The following is an 18600-nucleotide window of genomic DNA, read 5'->3' as shown; positions in this document are numbered from 1 at the left end:
GAATATTTGCAGAAAGTGCAGAGTCTGTTCTGACTGTGGAACAAGCTTTAAAATCACTGTATGAAATTGTCCAGAATTGCTTTGAAAGGGTCTCTGATGGGGCCCTGAGGGCACTAATTAGCCTTAATAGCCCTGACCAGCCTCACCTGGTGCCTCTACCCACTCCCATGGGCCCAGGAGCCCATATAAACTCAGCTGGGGTCATTTAGTCCATTTCCTGAGCTATGTTGGAGCAGTGCTGGTCCCCAGCTCAGCCATGCCTGGCTGTGGACCCCGCCATAGAGACTGAATTCCCTACTTAACTATCTACCTGCCTCCTCTATGAATTTGCTTCGTGATCTGGACTCCTGCCTGGTAGCTGGTCACTCGCTCTGGGCTTACCTTGCTCAGATACCAAAGGGCTGAGCCCTACTCTACTGTGGTGCCATGCTCTGCTCCATGTCCCTTAGGGATCTGCTGTCCCTCTCTGCTCCCTGATGGTCTCTTTGCCAAAGGTAAGATCAACTATACCAATTTTTTCCATGGCAAGCGCTTTCCTAACCTGCTCTTTAAACCCTGTGGAGCATTTTTGCTGCTACTGCACCATAGAAGTGAGGTTTTGAGCATGTGTGGCTGATGCAATGTCTAGAGGCATCATGGAGTTTAGCTTATCTCGTGGCTTTGGTGAGCTTAATACTAATGTTTTTTTTCCATTGATGTATGGATTACACACAGGATTTGAATCATAGGGTAAACATGCTGCTAAAATGTGGCTTAGATGATGAGCTTTGCCATGGTCATTCTTACTTTTTTTTTTTTTGAGAACATTTAATGCATGACTTCATGGAGTTATATGGCATTCTCCTTTAAATCACAGATGAGTTTCATGATGGACATGCTTGTAGGCTCGGTCCTTTGATATATAGGGAGAGGCCAAGACGCTCCAGGAATGTAACTGCATAGTTGACTCATTCACCAGAAGTCATTTCAGAGTACCCATGAAGAGCACTTTGGAGGCTGAGATCACTAAAGGAAGGTCAACAAGTTCATTTTAGATGGCTCAGGGTCAGAGTCTGATCTAGGTTGCATTACTGAAGACACAGAGCAAAACTCATGGGTTAAATGCCACTATTCCTCCTTGACACCAGCATAATAAAACTGGAATGTACCCTTCAGAGCAGTTTCAGCTCTTATGATCCAACAAGCAGGACTCTGTTTGTCAGAATTATGTCCATTGATCCTCTTGTAGTATTTTTAGCTGGCTAAATGCCTTTAGTGTTATGCTATTTTCCATCTTAATGTGTCTTCCTAGACTGGCTGGTGGAAAGGCAAAACAAAAAGCCCTCACATCAAACCCCCATGTAGCCATCCAGATATGCCTAACAGTTGCAGAGTAGCTGTGCCTCTGGTTTATGGCTGTCAAATGCGCCTGGAGATGGAAGCAAAGTAGCCTCAAGCTCTGGCCCTGATACAGGAGAACTAAAATAAGTGTAAAGCTGTTCTTTTCTTGATGCGTGAGAAAAAAGTTTGACAGCCCTTCCCTAGTAAGCAAACAAAATCACAGGACAATAAAGTGGTGGAGAACAGGCTTGGGCATGTTGTAAAATATTCTGTAGAAAGAGAAACTACTAGGTAAAGTTCTAAGAGCATTTACTTTATGGTAGGATGGAAGCTTAAACACAGTGTTTTGCAAATGGCCTTTTTTCTCCATCCCAGAAGTGCTGTGGTTACAACCACTAACTCGGGGTATGTGTATGGTGGCTGTCCTTGCAGCTTGCCCTGTCCATCCATGAGTGTTGAGCCCCCAGCAAACCAGTGCTTCAGGGCTAATGGAAGAGGCCCCTCCAGAGCCTCATATACTGGAGCAGTCCGTAGTGACCATAGTGAGTGTGACTGACGTTTGGGTCTCAGCTAGAGTTCAAAATATGTAGTTTAGCAAAGACTGAAAAAGAAAGTAGGTAAAGTTCTGGAGGCATTTTGAGCAAAAGATGCACAGAAGGTGTCTGTGTATGAGGATGGATTTGTGAGGAGGACTGAGACTTGAAGTGCAGCTTTCTTGCTGGTCAGCCTGTTCCCCTTTCTGATCCTTGGCTATCTCCACCTGTAAAAAATAAGGGAAGCTGCTAATACTTATCTTTAATGTGTCTTTGGATCTCCTGATGAGACAGAGTAGTGTTTGTATTAATACATGGCAAGGTCTATAGGTCCCCTTGGCATGAGAAGGCCAGACTTTAAATGGTTTGGATGACATTTTGAAATAAGAGGGACACAAACAGAATCTTTAGGAACTAATATGACTCCAGGAACAAACTGGAAAATTGTTTTATAAGTGTATCTTTAAAAACTAATGAATACTCAAATCATTCTGCATACACAAATCTATCAGGAATATGAATGTAAAAACTTTTTTACAATTTCTGATTAAATATAAATATACAGGGATGCAGAGAAATGCTCAGAAGCAGAATCCCTTCCAGCATTAATGGTGCTGCAGATAGGAGTGTGTGTCCTCTGGAAAGACATGTTCTTGCTCAACAGCGGTTAGGAGACCTACAGTAATTGCTGGGTGAAGTACTATGGCCTGTGGAGTGCAAGGTGGTTGGATAGAATGACTGTAATGAGCCACTCTGCACTTTGTAATCTGCCTTTAATTCTATGGAAACAATAATAGGATCAGTGAATAATGAAACAGGAGAAATGCAAGAAAAGCCCAGTAGATTGTGCTATCAGCCATCAGAATAACCATCACTTCTCTGAGAACAGTTTTAGTGATAAACGGAGTAACACTTATGCCTTCAGCTTGTTTTCTCATGTTATTATTGAGCGTAGATAAGGGGAAGGTCTGTGAGGCATGTGTAGGACCTGGGTGTGTGTTTCTGGCCCTGCTGTTGGGCTGCAGAACTGCCTTTTATTTAGGAACAAGAAAAATTAAGAGCCTAGAAACCAAAACCTTGAAAAATAGTTTAGCTCCTGCAGACTCCTCAGTCTCTGAGCTCAGCTTTTGTGTCAAGTCTGTGTAGGAGACAGCATTTTATCTACAATATAAATGGTTGATATAGGTGGATGGAATAGATTATTGCAAGCTCAAAGAAGGGATGTGAAGGGAGATGCCATGAGTAAAGCTCAGGTTCACTCATCTAACTTTAGTCCCTTAAACCTGGGCATCAAAGTCAGTCTGCATGAAGGACAGAAAAGTGAGGGTTTATCAAGTCTTTCCCTAACATTGGGAGACTAAAACTGTCAGTGGGACACTGGGTATAAGCATCACTCACATGTGTAGGAAAAAGCAAATTATCAATACTAATGGTGGTTACAGTTATTACAATTTCTAATTGCCTTTAGTATTTTAGAAGAATATCTGCTAACAGAACCATATTTAAATGAAAACTGAAGACTGTGCAGCAATATTTAAGAGATTATTTACTGTTGGACATAATTAGCAACGCTAGTTTTTTGTCCATGGTTAAGTAATGTTGTATTGATATAGCTTAGTGCCTTAGAATGGCATCAATGTATCTAAATTTTAAGGCAAGGGTTAACCCAAAATTAATTTAAAAACCTGCAAGTTTGATCAATGAGCTCTTTAAAGCATAGGTATAGGCAAGACAACTTTTGAAAGTTGTGTATGGGCACATCGTTTAATAAAAAGCAAGAATGTCATCTGTTTCACTCCTATTTGAGGCTGGGCACAGCCCCAAAAGCCCACTTTCTGGCACTTAGAAGACTTAAAGTTTAGTTACTTCTCTGCTAGTGTAATAAGACTGGACAGTGCTATTTCTCCCATCTCCCAGTTTTCCTATCTGCAAACCAGGGAAAGTTACAGAAACGTGCTTTGTAAAGCAGTTCAGGTCCCTCTGAACCCCGTGTGCAAGCCAAGGTGCTGTTACAGAAATGCTGTAGCTTTTAACTTTTTAAACAGTATGGTGAAAGCCCTTTTGGCTGGTGTTGATAACAAGGGGCTTTATTAAAACAGGGTACCAAGAATTATGGTGTTATCTGAAAGACCAACAAAATCCTTATTTCTGGTGATAATCCAACATCTGTTAGAGAATCTTCATGTCACAGATCTCATTTCAGCCGCAAATAAGGCAGGAAAGACCCTTTGTCAGGCCAGGGTAAGAAAAGCACTGCTTATAGGAGGGTTTTGCTTGCATGTGGTTACCAATGCAGAATGCATCCCACACCCTCTGTTTGATAACTGGTGTTAAGGGAACCAGCTTAAAACAAGACAAGTGGGAAAATGTGTTTAATTATTTTGGGCAATACACAAGGACCTACACCTGAAAACAGAACAGGAGTTGTGTAATGCTGCAGAGATGGAGGAAGACACGTCAGCCTGGTCAAGGTTTGTAAATTGGCTGGTGCAAACAGGCTGCTCACATCAGGAGTGCATTGGTGTCTCAGTGATACCCCAGGAGCCCCACTGAAAGCTGACATTAAACATGTATGAATGTATTTGCTGAATTTGGACCTTCGACTTGAATCCTGGCATCTAGAAGTTGGCTTTGTAAAGAGTTTCTCAGGGCTCAGCTCTGCTGGTGTATTTTTATAACAACAGTTTGTGTGTTTTGGCAGTTAAGGTAAATTACATCATTTTACTTTATCTTATGCTTTTTATTTACCTCATTTCCTTTTCTAAAAATATACAAAAGTTGACTGTTCAATGATATTAATCTGAAAAGAGACAGAGAAAAGCCAGCAACCCCTTGTCTTCCACTTCTTCATTTAAACCACACAAATAGATGCTGCTTGCAAAAGGTCTTAATGAGGAACAGACCCCAGTGTATTTTGGAGAAGCAAAGGAAAGTAGGAAGGATGGGGGGGCTTCAACTTTCTTTTCTTATGGAGGAGGGTTGTGCTCAGGAGAGTGACCAGGCTGTCAGCCTCGCTGAGCTCTGTATGAGCCTGGTGAGCAGCTCTTGCCTGTCCTGGAGGCTCCAGTCCTCTTCATGATAGAAACATGGGAAATCAGTTTGCAGAAGCACAAAAGGAATGTGTGTGGTAAAGACTTTTCTATCCAGCTCAGCAGACCTGTTCTGGGAAAAAGGGAAAAAAGAACATATAACTGGGAAATCATTTTAGATGGGAGCATCCAAATTGTTTTTCAGGATTGAGCAGCTTTTAGAATCTGCACACTCTGGTTTAGATTTGAAACACAACAGGTGGCTTGTGGCATTTCTGGAGCTTATGTGAGGTGGCTGTGGGAATTTGGAGTTGACTATAGTCTACCTTGGATCGTTTCGAACATATTGCATGCCCATACTGTAAAGGTTTATGCACATATTTGAAACTCCACCACTTGCAAAATGAATGTGGATCACTTCCAACCTGTTTGCTATCATTTTCTTCTGGAGGCTTGTGCTCCACCGCAGGTGCACAGCTCCAGCATGTGAGTGCTTGTCTCAGCTTTAGGACAAAATCAGCCAACTTAGATGAAACCGGCAACAAAAGCATTTTGAGCTAAGCTGGCTGACTTTGTATAGGAGTATATTCTGTTTTGCCAGTTGGGCTGCAAGGAAGGAACATCCAGTCATGGAAAGTGGTTTATTGCTGGAGTGATAATCTCTTTCCAGGTCCAAAAGAACCTGAAAGAGGATTTTTGGCATCAGCCTAAACAGCAACTCCTTCCCCAAAGTCCTCAGAAAACTGGATACTTGCTGCTAGCACACCTGGGTGAAGACTGGCTGTGCAGAGGACATGAAATACAGCAAGTCTGTTCCTTGCTATCACTCAGGTGGTGCTCACTTTAGGATCTGTATATGTCAGTGCCAAACTATATAAACAGCTTGTCTTTATTGGGGTCTCCAGAAGAATGCTGCAACGGGTTGGACTAGAACTCCATTTAGCCTGGCATTGCACTGATCATCCTAAATAATAAATGATACCCACTCTGGCAGTTTGTACATATTAACGTCAGTAGCAGATCTCAGCAGAGAGGCAAAGTACCTTTTTAAACATTAATATTCCTCCTTTGCTATAAAGGGGTTTTTGCAAAGAGCTATGGTCAGTGCTGGGCTCTACCTTTCACATCAGGAAAGCAGCATAAATTCAGCCGCTGTTCCCAACAGATCTTTAACCCAATCTGACTCTCATGTCCATAGGCCTTAGATATTTACTTAAGTTGATATCCAAAAAATAATACTTCAGGGCTAGGAACGCAGTGTTTTTGTTTCAGACTGCCAAACTTTCAGGAAATAGATATGTTGACTAATTGTGCTGCAATGCATTTAATCTCTGGAGTTTTGGATTATGTAAATAGCTGTTGGCCAAGAAAGGCAAAGGACTTTATTGTTAAGTCCTACTTGAAGTTCTGTTCACCATCATGGACTAAAAGTGGGATTTCTCACCAAACCTGAGGCATCTTAATGTGAGATATGTAGTGTGAGCTAGCTTGCTTGAAAGTGGAAGAAATTCTTTATGGCTCACTGTGAGACCCCATGCAAAAAACGTCTTCAGGTTCCTTGCTTTGAGTTTCATTTGTCTGGTCTCTCTGCTCCTGAGGGCAAGAGACCTTGTGGTTTTGTCAGACACCTACCACAACTGTGTCCTGGTGTAGGCTGGTATCTCAGGGTCAAGCGCAAAGCCAGCAGAGGCTACCTGGCTGAAGAATTTTGCCCTTCATCAATCATATCAGAAGGTCTTCTCTGCTGTCAGGCACTGCTATCGCTCATTTTCTGTATGCACTTGGTTCAGGTACATCTGCACTATTCTGCAAGCTTTTGATTTTATTATAATACAGCTATAAAACAGATAAAGAACACTTATTTCAGCTACTATAAATATTGGCTGACCTTTTGTGTTCAAAGGAAGCTCACTCCTCTGTCTCTAGACTTTGATTGAGGATTATCTGTGGAAGGCAAATGGATGCATAGATCACATCAAAATATCTGTCAGTGTAATTTCTCCTAATGAAGTACTATAGGCAGGAAAGAGGGGATGGTGAATTTTAACAGTTGAAATAATACGTAGTGGTAGTATTAGAGTTTTTGTGATATGGAACAATCTTTTTTTTGGGATATTGATAGTGGTTGTTCATCTTCTGCAGCACAGAGCCCACTGAGGGATGGTGACTGGTAGCTGGAAATTGGGCAGGGATGAGACCACTGGTATAGTGGTACATGTAGAAGTAGCTAAAATCACCTGCTTGGTATTTTTAGGGAGCAGATAAACTCTATTGTGTGACTGTGCAGGAAACTTGTGAGGTCCTGTGAGTAAAGCAGGCAGAAAGGATCTGTAAGATGCAGAGTATATGGAAGAAAGTTTTGGAGGGTGATGTGCAAAAACTGATGGCCTGAAGTTACTGCATCACTCTTGACTTGTGGCAGCTTGGAGTGGGACAGGCAAGTGTTGCCACCTTCCCAGCAATGGCAAACATCTGAGAGCGCTTCTCATCCTCAAACTGCAAGAGATCATTGCTAAAATGGCATGGGTGCAATATAGCCAAGGAATCCTGCGCAAGTGTAGGTGTATGCAAAATACGTAAGCGAGTCAAGCTGTGTTTATTCCTCTGCTTTAAGAGAAGCACCAGGTAGTTTGGTGCTGCAGTCTGTAGATGTGATAAATAGGAAGACCTGGCATTGCTGAGGCTAATAACCATTATTTGATATGAGATAATTCTACAGGAAAAAAATCCTATTTACCCAGGAGGATCCTGTGATCCTCTTAATTTTGCTTAAATGAACTAACAAGGATTTGTGACATTTCTGGAAAAATAACAGCATATTTCTTCATGGCAAAGTATTAGAGTGAATTTCCTCACAGCACAATTGCTGGTTTAGCTGCAGTGATTTGTTTTGTGGAATATATAGGACTTGCTATGGTGCTGCTCATTTCAAACGGCAAGCCTGGCTTTTAACATCGATTGCCAGCACCTCCAGTTTATCTGACAGCCCCCAAACAATAGCCAGACTGCTATTCATTACTGTACTTTAGACAGCCCATTTCCATATGGTAATTAGAAGCCTGCATTTGTAACATACCAGCACGGATATTCTTGAACTCGTCTTATTGTTCTGTTTCACATTGCGAGGATGACAAAGAGCCCTTATGAACAGAGAGAGCTGGATTCAGGCAAATCCAGCCCCCTTCCCATTGCCCCGTAGAAATCCCCATGTGTCACCTAAGAGGAGATGACACGGGTCTTCTGCCCGTATTGTGCATTGCAGTTGGGAGTAAATGGAAGGCGGGGGAGGACCCACAGCGGCTGTGGGGAAGCCGACCCCGGGGGAATTGCCGGTGCTGCCTGCAGTTGTTTGTGGAGAGTGGGGCTGGACACGGCCCTCGGCTGCTCCGGCTTTCGCTGAAGTTGAGGACGAGGACGCTGTAACTTGCGGTGCCAGGGAGGCTGCTGCGGCGCGTTGCGAGGGGTGAGATCGCGTCTGCGTGTGCACACACACACAGGGATGTACACACGACCTGAGCATCCATTGCTATCGGGTCTTGTGCTGCTGGGAGTGGCTGCGGATCCCTTGGTCCCCCTCCTCGCACACAAACACACCCGCCCTCCCCGCTCGGGAGGAGCAGGGTCCCCGCAGCCGGGGGCGGAGCTGCCCTCGGGGGGCAGCGCTCCCCCTCACGCCCCGATGCGGGCGGGCGGGGGGGAGCCGGGCCGGCGCGAAGCCCTGCCCCCGCCGGGCCTGCGGTGAGGAGCCGGGCGCCGCCGCCGCGGGGGTGGATGCGAGGGGAGAGGCGGCACCGGCGGCGGGGCCGGGCGGGGCGGGCTGGGCTCCGCCGGCAGCCCCGTGCGCTCAGCGGGCGGCCGCCAGCCGGGCTGCCCGCACCGCTCGGCGGAGCCCCCGCCAAGGTAAGGGCCGGGGCGGGCAGCGCATTGTTCTTCTGAGGGGAGCGGGGGCAGCGGCTGACAGGCGGGAGGGGATGCGGGGCGGGGCTCCGGCGGGGCGGGGTGGGGGGGCGAAGCTGCGGGGCGGGGGCTGCGTGGAGGCGAGGGGAGACGCGCGGCCACACCCACGCGGGAGCGGCGGCGGCGCCGGGGCGCTCCCCACCCACTGGGGGCTCTGCCTGCGCGCCCCGTCCCCCGCAGCCCGCCCGGTTCAAGTTCGGTGCCTGGCGGAGCAGGGGGCGGCCGAGGGAAGCGAGCCGGGGAGCGCCTGGGGAGGGTGACGTTCCCCCCGGAGCGCGATGAAGAACTGAGCGTCGCCGCTGCGATTCCGCGCTCGGGCGATGACAAATATTTGCCCGCTTCCAGACAATGAGCGCCGGTCGTGGACTGAGGGGTCCGAGAGGTATTCCCACCCTAACTTCGTCTGCCAAGCAGGAGGGGATCCACCAGCACTGGCACCTTGCCCTTCCCCTTACAGAAGGGAGCCACGCAGCGCTGTGTTTAGCCACAGCACGGACTGTCAGGGCTGTGAACAGGCACGTTTGGACAGAAACACGTCCCTGCCGGACCCAGGCCCCACGGAGGAAGCCCAGGGCGCTTCCTCTGCCTTTGTTACACTTGTGTGCCTTCCCGGCTTGGCCTCGCATCCTCCCTCTCGCCAGGAATAGCCCCTTTCCCCGTATTGTTCTCGGTGGCTTTCCTCTCGCCTCTCTCTTCCTCCACCCCTCCTCAGCCGCAGGTCCTCTGCGGACATCATACGCTGACACGCGTTTTCCCTCTCCCCTGTGGAGTTTTTAAGTCCAGACCTACCTATTTTGAGAAAATTCTCCTTTCTCCTGAGTGTAACAGCCCTGTTTCAATTTGACTTAAATTGCCCTTGCATGGGTTTGAACTAAATTGAAATAAACTTCACTTAAAACCTGCCGCATAGTAAGGATGAGATTTCTGGCTGCTTATGCACTGCTTTATATCAGTTTAAATCATACTAAGCACTATGTGCTTGTAAACAGCACTTTCTAACCCAGTCATTGATAGGATGTAAAATAATGTAATGCTTTACCTGTGGCCTCACTGCTCCCTTGTTTCTTTTTATACATGGGACTAGCTGGTCCTTGGCTTAATGAATGTAGCTTTGTTGAATGCAGCTGGAGATTGCTAATGTTGAATGCACTGTTCCTGGAAAAAAGTTTTGAGGTCCCTGTGGTGGCCGGAGGGTGAGATGTAGGGAGAGGCTGGGTTAGGAGCTCATTAGAACTGTGTCTCCAAAAGGGTCCGGTCTCCATCTTCCGTAGTGTATTGGTTTTCAGTCTTAGATCCATTCGAAAGTGTTTGCGTGTCTCTGCTGCAACAGAGGGCAGCGCATAGCTGCTGTCTGGGGGCTTGTTGGCTTTCCTTTAGGGGATTGTGTTCTTTAAGCTCTGCCTTTATTTAGAGTTTTCCCTAATGGGAAGCAAAGAGCAGCTGAGCTCATTCTTGTGACTTTTGCAGGATTCCCAATAGCCACAGTGAACTAGTCAAGTCTTTAATCAATTTTTACTTGGCTATAACTTGGGGAATCTTTGAGCAGCTGCAGGGGCACTGGCTGGAGAGCTGTCTGCAGGCTGGGGAAGACTGCAGTGCCTTAGTTATGCCTGGTTCATACACAGGCAGGAATGTATGTTTAGAAAAAGTACCTATTTTTACTTGTGTTCTCTGCTTTTTAAAAATTACTTTCTTGAAACTGTCCTTTTCCTCTTGTCTTTTTTTTTTTAAGAGCTTATTCTGCAGAAGTTGGCAATGCTTGCCTTGGAAAGATTTATGTTGCCTGCAACTGCATGAATTTCAAGGTTTGGTCTATTTTATAGAGATTCATCTTGCTGATTTCCTTGGACTTTCATGGGTGCAGCTATGTCATATCTTTTTAGTTTAATTCTGATACATTAAACATGTCAAAACCCTTACTAAGAATGTGCACTTCAGTCCATTAGAAATATGCGTGTCATCTTAGTCAAAAGATAGGGATTGTACAGAAACCTTTCAGTGTGTTAACAAACCCTGAAATCCCATAATTTTGAAAACATGACAGGAGCGAATGAACCCTGAGGTCTAACATGCAGGTGACCCTTTTTCTGTGATGTTCTGTGAGGATGCTGGATTTGTATTCACTGAAGCCAGGGTGTTTTCTGGCTAGTGAGATGAAATTGCTGTAGAGTTCCCCAGAGTAAAGGTTGTGAATGCATCTCAGCTATAGAAATCAAGGCTCTTTTCTAGGCTTTGTGCTAGAACATTAAAAACAAAACTCCACGCACCACCTATAACTTATTTTCAGTGCATGTTGTTCAGTTCAGTCTTGTGAATGCATGGAAGTGAAGTGTGGCATGAAAAGACTCCTGTGAGTGTGGCTCTGTCACCACTGTGGGACTCAGCTGATGTGGCCATGGATGGGGATTGTTGGTGTAGGCAAGTCTACTCTTAGTTTCTGGTAATTAAAGCAGCAGAAGGTAAAAAGGAGGCCCAGTGCAGGGATTACATAATTTTCAAAGAGCTCTTGCATATTTTCTGTATCCTGCTTTCTTCCTCCAATGGTTCTTAGCATCCATTGAATGGCAGGGAGGGGGGAGGGAAGGACCTGGATAAATGGAGTATACCGGGATCCAAGGACTCTGTTCATGCCTGTCGCACCTTCTCAGGGAAATGGTGGGCCAATGTGTCAAATCCATTTGCAAGTGGCAGTATAAATTAAAGCTGGGGGATAAACAGGTTAGAAGGTTAATGAGATGTCTGAACTTAATTGGTTTTCCGTACAAATTGGCTATAATGTCTTTTGTTTGCTTTTCCCCCCTCCCTGGGATGCTGTGCTACAGCAGTTACATGAACATAAGGAGTAGCAAAAGGGGTGGGGAGAGTCATGGCTATTTGGAAAACATGGCTAGGAAACCTGGGTCATACTCCCTAGGGTGTGCTGACAATGATTCTGGACAGAGTAAGGTAGCTTACTAGTAGGATCTGGCACCCCCATATCTTCTGGGTCTCAGTGCCATGGCTTATCGGTGATCACTGAGGCACGGACAGCAGTGTGCCCTGGCTGTTATGCAGACCTGTATGATCCCAGGGTTAATAGAAACCTTTTATTTAGATGTGGTGGTGTGCAGGCTAGCTAGGAAGACCAGTAGAGGAGGAGCTATAATACTGTGTAAAATGATTTCTAGGTCTTAAAGTTGTCAGGCAGCATCCCAACCAGTGTGGCACTACTCTTTCTATAAGCCTGTGACTAGGTTTAAAATCTAGACTAGCGAAGCTGAAGGGGGAGGATGGCTAACTGAAGATGTTGACTTTACTCATCTAATTGGAAGTGCCTGACTTAACACTTGGATAAATGAGAAGATGCTCAGGCCACCAAGTTTCGGTCTTTATCTTTTCTGTGTAGACTTCCATTTCTGTTGGGAATATATTTGAGTTAGTGATTGAAGACACCCCAGTGCCATGGGAGGTTGAGAGGAGCAGAGATCCTTCCAGCTCATGTGGTTTCTCAACAGTGCTGGCATTGCTCAGTGCTTCTTCCCATCTGTGCTGGTTTCAGCTGACGGGTTCAGCTCATAGCAGACATGGGTTGGTCAGCAGCACCAGGCTCTGCCTTCCTGTGGGACTGAGCTGGGCGGCCCAGCCAGCCCAGAGAAGCAGCACGCTGGGAGAAGAGCTGACTTTGGAGATGCTTGCGGTCACCCCCTCCAAGAGTGGCGTGGGGAAGGTAAGACATTGTGTGTTCAGGCTACATGGCAATAAAAGTTACAGCTCTTCCTGAGCTCATTTGCTATGAGGCCCTTGTGGTTAAATGACGCTTCATCCTTTTCCTCTTGGATTATATACTGAAATCTAAAAAATAAAATAGCAAATTCTCTAAGGGGCTAATACTAGGTTTTGACTCATGTTCTGTTTTTTTACTAACTGGAGTACCACAGTGAAACAGGTTTTGTGCTTAACATGGAAATTGATTGCAGAGTGCATGTGAAGAGCTGCCTGCAGACAACAGTTTTCATAAAGCAGCTATATTTTGATTTAAGGGTTTCTGAGCAGCCGAGGACAGCTGTAGAGCATGCACAACCGCACAAGAGATAAAGAAAGATCAAGGTTTTTAGATCACCACGTCATTGCAGGAAGGACCGATTGACAGAGGCTTGGGCTTGGCACCTCTGCGTTTATAATCAGGCTTCAGATAAACCAGCACATGCCATATGCTGCAAGATTGGTCAATACTTAAAACTATCTGCTGAAAATATGATTAAGTCAAGAGCCAAGCGCAGTAAGTAGGTTGCTGGGCATCATTGATAAATGAGCTATGTCCTTATCTTGTGTACGTCACCAGCAGTATTGTATGACAGTGTTTAGTTGTAGGAACAATTCCTTGGCTGGCTTAGAGCATGTATATCTATATTTTAACAGGCTAAGCAGTTTGCATACCATGTAATGGTGAAAAGCCACAGGCAAAGCTGCTATTGTTTGGTTGCAGCCATTTCAAAGCATTAAGCCTTCCTCTTGCCCCCAGTCATAATGCATCAGTGCTTTCAGCAATGGTTAACGGTTCTGTGGCTAAATGGTATAGGTTATAGAAAGAAGGGATTTTTGTTTTCTTTTGATATTTAAAGCAACACAACAAACCATCAAACCGTAGTTCCTTCAGAATTGTAGTAATTTTTGGAAAACATAGACTGCGCATTGAATACATGCAAACTGTAATTTCGTCCTTTGTTTTCTGTGTAGTCTGTTTACAGGGTGAAGTCAAGAAAAGACATGCTTTTATGCAATGGCCTCTTTGTTTAGGGACTAAACTCCTTGTAGGTCAGCTGTATGGGGAGCTGACAAGAGCTTCAGATTTTCAGCAGTTGTCAAAACTTCAGTGCAAAGGAAGGAGGATGCTGAAGGGGGAGAAGAAATGCAGTTCTTCTGGGGTTATCTTGTTAGTTATCTGTCAGTTTAACAGTTTTTATAAAAACTGTTCTCCAAGAGTGTTTGCCAAGATGCCTCAGAACTCAAATGTATGAAGTCCCAATCCACCCAGGTCCTTTCATTCCTCTGCCAGGACAGGATTGATTGCTACTATGCTCCTCTAGTTCAAAGCTGAATTTTTCTCAAACCCTTTAGGTATGTTTTGAGATCGCATGGTCTAGTTACTGAGCCAAAAGAATTGTTGGTCTTCGGGCACGCAGGTGATCAGCTATTGCAGTTATTGATCAGCAGTGATCAGTTCCAATTGTCACAGTCTGGTCATGCTCTGCTGTGTGGCCATGCCTTTGCAATGGGAGATGGGTATCTAAAACCCTTTCTAATATGTGTAAAAAAAAAAAAAAAAAGAAAAGTAGCCCTACAGTTTTTCTCATGCTAATGTCTGAGCTATCTTTAGTTCCTTTCAAAGAGTTCCATGGGCTGGTTAATCTCCCCATATACAAATCACTTTCATACAATTAATCCTTTATTTTTTTCAGATCACAGTGTAGGATAGAGATGGTTTTAGAAACAAATCCATTTACTTTGTGTTGCATTGAAAATAAACCCCTTTTACTTGAAAGCAGAAACAAATCAAAAATGCAGACACATTTTTCTGCACGTTCTTGGTTATTATTGCTGTATGGTGTTAAAATAAAAGATTGCAGAGAATTATGGTCTCACCAAAAACTTTCCAAGAAAGAGGTTACTTTCAAGGCTTTTGATCTTGAAAATCTTATAGAAAATCAAGTGACAAAAGCTGCAAAATCAATGATGAGATCTTGACCCTTGAAGTTAATGGGAATCTTAAGGCCAGAATTTTGCCTGGAGTTTTAATTAAGAATCTCCTTGGAATACTGTATTTATGAGCTTTTAGAGATGTGGAGTTGCAGTTTTACTGAAATACCAGTTCCCAGGTGTTCCAGCTTTAGTCATAAGTGACCCAGCTGATTTTTTTTTTCCTCCCTTGATGTGAAGCATAAGATTAGGAAGCAGGTGCCTGGAATATTGCAGTTCTTTTAAAATAGTAGGTTAAACAGCATCAGCAAAAGTTGTGCATCCTTTTCCGTCTTTCCCAAGTCCTAGAAGGACTTGAAGAGACATTAGAAGCATCTTGGGGCAGAGACCACTTTCTCTATTTAGAAACAAGTCTGAAAGTAATAAAAATAATCAGTGGATATTTTGGAGAGTGTTTTCACTTGAGTCAGCCTGCCCTGGCCCCGAGAGCACAGCAGAGACTGTTGCTTTGTAGTCAGACCTTGCGGAGTAGTTTCATATGGCAATGCTTGGTGTGCTCACTTTGGTTTAAGGCTCATGTAAGGGAGAGGCAGAGGATGATAGATGTAGTAGAAAGGTGTAGGGTTGCTTTAGAGCAGGAAGCAAACCCAGGTTGGTAAGGGGGACGGGTCTAGAAAACCAGGAGGAAGAGGAGGAGAGCAGCTAGGCAGCCATTGTTCTGGGCTGGGCACTGCACAAAAAGTGGCTGCCATCTGTAATCTAGCCTTGGGCTGAGATCATAGCATATCGATGTATTTTATGTGACATAATACCTCTAGAGGCATTGCAGTGTTAAATGGATAGGTTACATGAACATGGTTACTGCATCTGCCCTGACAGTCCTGCTTGGATGTTATGGAAAGCAGATGTACACATGTTCGGTAGCTATTGGGCAAGAGAGCTGGGGCTGAATCAAACCAGGAAGGAAAGCAGTTCTTATAAAAGGTAAAATGTCTCAAATCTCAAAAGATTTAAAAAAAAAAAAGGGGGTGTGTGTGTAAGATTAACCCTTGACATGGTCTGTCATGCTGTTTGTCCCTGAAGGCGATAATGATGGAAAATGTGTGTCTGGAGCTTGGGAAGCATCTCCAAACAGTCCCCAGTGCACAGACATAGCTGCAGTTGTCTAATGGCTTGCGGATTTTTCTTCTTCTTACTTTCCTCTGACATTTTCTCCTTACTCTTTTTTAGTTTAGACTTCTGTTCCTAGTTTAGAAAACAAACTACAAATCCCTCTGGATTGCAGATCCAGTAACTTAAGCATATTTAACTCTGACACTGAGTTTCCTCTTATGCATAATATGAAGGAAATGTCTTTGTCTGCAGGAATGCTGCCTGAGAGCAGGGCCTAACTAAAAGCAAATATAAAATGACCAAAATTTTAATAATCCTCTTTGAGTAAAATGACTGCACCATGTATGATAGCTGCATATGGAGCAGAAAGGTGAAGCGTGGGAAATGTAAAAGAATGTGCTGCAGTAGGAGTCCTTCTAATCTGTACCATATTACTCAATTTTACAATAAAGTAGAATAAGTGTTTCAAATCACTTGTTCCTCTTCCAATGTCAAAAAAGCTTAGCAGAGAGTTGATAAAATCTAATGTTTTAGCAACTAAAATACAATTGGCATTTATTGTAAGCATCCTTGTTAGTGGGATGGAGATAAGTGTACATATTATGTAGCTAATGTATTAGATTCTGAATGACTGGACTTGGTTTGTCCTTCTGTCTTTGAAAATGAATATTTTTTTATCTAGGTAACAGCTTTTTCTAGCTTTGCTGTTGCCTCAATCATCTTGAAAATCAGTTGCATCTCTATCTGATTTAATAGTGTGTGCTTTTGTGCAGAGGAGAAAGTTTGGAGAAGAACCTTTCTTAATCACTTCTCCAGCCCCACCTGATTTCGCTTACATGGGAGGCAGAAATAGGAAGCTCCAGGAGGTGTCTGCTTGGCAGCCTGGAGGCTGATGCATTATCTGGCATGGAGCAAGCTGTTATGTGCTTATCTGTCAGTATTTCCTAATGCTGACCACGGGAGTCTGCCTTTCTTGGCAACAGCATAACTCCCTTTCCATGTTTTAGCCTTCGTTGTGCTTACAAGTAAATCACCATAAGGGCTGGATGTGAGTGTCTGCTGGAAATGAGAGGAGTCATCTAATGACAGGTCTCCATGAAACAGAAGGTAAATTGAAGTTGAAATCTAGTAAGTAAATGTGCCCTAGTTAGCTTGGGACATCCAGGGGACACCAGCAAACTTGGCTTGTACAGCTGTTTTTCTGGGCAATAGCGTGAACCTGATAAACACACTAGTGTTGAGGATTCCTAAGTTTGTCACCAAGATGAATTGATTGTCATTGGGGGAAGAAGAGGAAAACTGTGGGCTTTCTCAAATCGGCCAGACAGGGGGTGTGGGGAGGGAAGAGGGGGGTGTATGTGTGGGTATGGGGGGTTACTGGCATGATAAAAGATCCTAATTTTCCCTTGTAAACCTTGCTCATCCCTAAAAATATTAGGGACCACTGCTTCAGTCCTACAGACTTACAGGAAGATTTATTGTGAGGCACTACACTACTTGTTTTAATGATCTTTAGGAATAGGGATTTCTTGATTGCCCACTCCTAGTCAAGGGGGGATGTGGGTCAAAGCCATGTGGGTATGTGGTGGGTTTAGGGGGGAGGGGAAGGGTCTCCAGCATGTGTGTGTATAATCTAGAGCTGTGTGTGAAAAATCAAACTGGAGGAAGAAACCTGGAAGGAAAAAACGAAAAGGTCCTGCCGTGGTGTCTGGTGTATCAGATAGATCTCAATTTATCATTAAACAAGCAAGTTTCATAATAAAGTTATTTGAAGAAAACTTTAGGAAAAACTATTCAGCCAGGCTAAAGTAAGCTCTATCTTTAACCCTGCTTTGGAGTATGCTGAAGGTATCTTGCTACCTTGAGTTAATGTGGCTGCTAACTTTGTTCCTTCCACTTTGAGCACTGGGGAGCTGGCCTTAGTAGAGTAATTTTAACCCCCTCATTCTCAGCCTGAATCTCTCTTTTTTTAAACCCAGCATGACTAGCTTTCTTGCTTAATGGCAGAAAGGGTTGTTACAATGCATTAACATCTCGTCTTTCAGAAGTTACACCCTGTCACAGCATCATATGCTTGTTGGGGCAAGCTGCACCTCCCTTCTTGTGAGAGAAATCCCTTCCTCTCCTTCAAACTCGCCCATATTACTTGAATGAAGCCTGGGCTGTGCAGCAGCTGAGATACGGTATGTTTATTCAAATACATTTGAGTGTGTCATCTTTGCTCTTGACTAAAACATAGCTGCGTGGGATTTTAGTGGCACCAGGAATAAGACTCCCAGTTTGCTTTAACAGTTGTTGCCTCCAGCTCTGCTGTTTAAGTACAGGGTGGCGGGTTGTGCTGTGTGGCAGACTGAGTGTCTGGCACTTCCTCTGCAAAGTTGTACTTGTTTGGTTTTGTTTTTACATACTAGTGGTGTTCTATAGTCCTGTCCTCCTAAAATAAAATGTGAAGGAAAAAATAGTCAAGAACAGCTAGCCATGAGTGGGACTGACCTGGAAAGAGCAGCCAGAGGAGAAACAAAGGCAAGCAGTGTTAAATGAAGATGGTGGGGAGCAGCAAGTGTGGAAATGCTGCAGGGGACAAACTGCCTGGCAGTTTATCCTTAGAAAGTTTCACCCAGTGAGTCCAGGTAAGTGGAAACTTAATCTGAGATTCGTACTCTCAGACCACTGCTGTGCTGTGGGTGCAGTCCTGCTGAAGGGGAGGGGGGAACGTGTTTACTGCTTCTGTGGCTCCTTCTTTGTCTCAGTGAAGAAAGATGTTGTCATTCCTTTCCCTTACATGCACAAAAGCATGAAACAGGCCTGGGAGATGTGGTCTGTCTCAGCTGAGACCTGAACTGTGAAGCCTGCAGGGAGGGATGCTGGATGCCTGGGGCAGGTAGCAGGGCAGGAGGCTGCAGTATGGGACTGAGTTTAATGGTACAGCTCCTATGTGATGAGTCTGAGATGTGCATTATGAAGGAGCAGTA

The 18600-nt window shown here is 44.5% G+C and overlaps 1 protein-coding gene across 2 annotated transcripts in view; it reads left to right on the top strand.

The window, feature by feature from the left end:
* Positions 1-239: 239 nt before the first annotated feature.
* FRMD4B (FERM domain containing 4B) overlaps positions 240-18600 on the top strand; it is a 144760-nt gene continuing 126399 nt past the window's right edge. Inside the window, exon 1 of one of the 2 annotated variants that reach the window (XM_087743914.1) lies at positions 240-494. In XM_087743914.1, coding sequence (XP_087600040.1) covers positions 477-494 — 18 coding nt within the window. In that variant the 5' untranslated portion in view covers positions 240-476. Of the gene's footprint in view, positions 495-8733; positions 8783-18600 lie in introns of those variants that run through there. The other variant, XM_087743915.1, reaches the window with a different exon arrangement.

Source organism: Nipponia nippon, unplaced genomic scaffold (assembly GCF_047370975.1).
Source record: "Nipponia nippon isolate SJK-2023a ecotype South Korea unplaced genomic scaffold, ASM4737097v1 scaffold_9, whole genome shotgun sequence".
Lineage (NCBI taxonomy): Eukaryota > Metazoa > Chordata > Aves > Pelecaniformes > Threskiornithidae > Nipponia > Nipponia nippon.
This window is presented reverse-complemented; position numbering and strand designations above follow the sequence as displayed.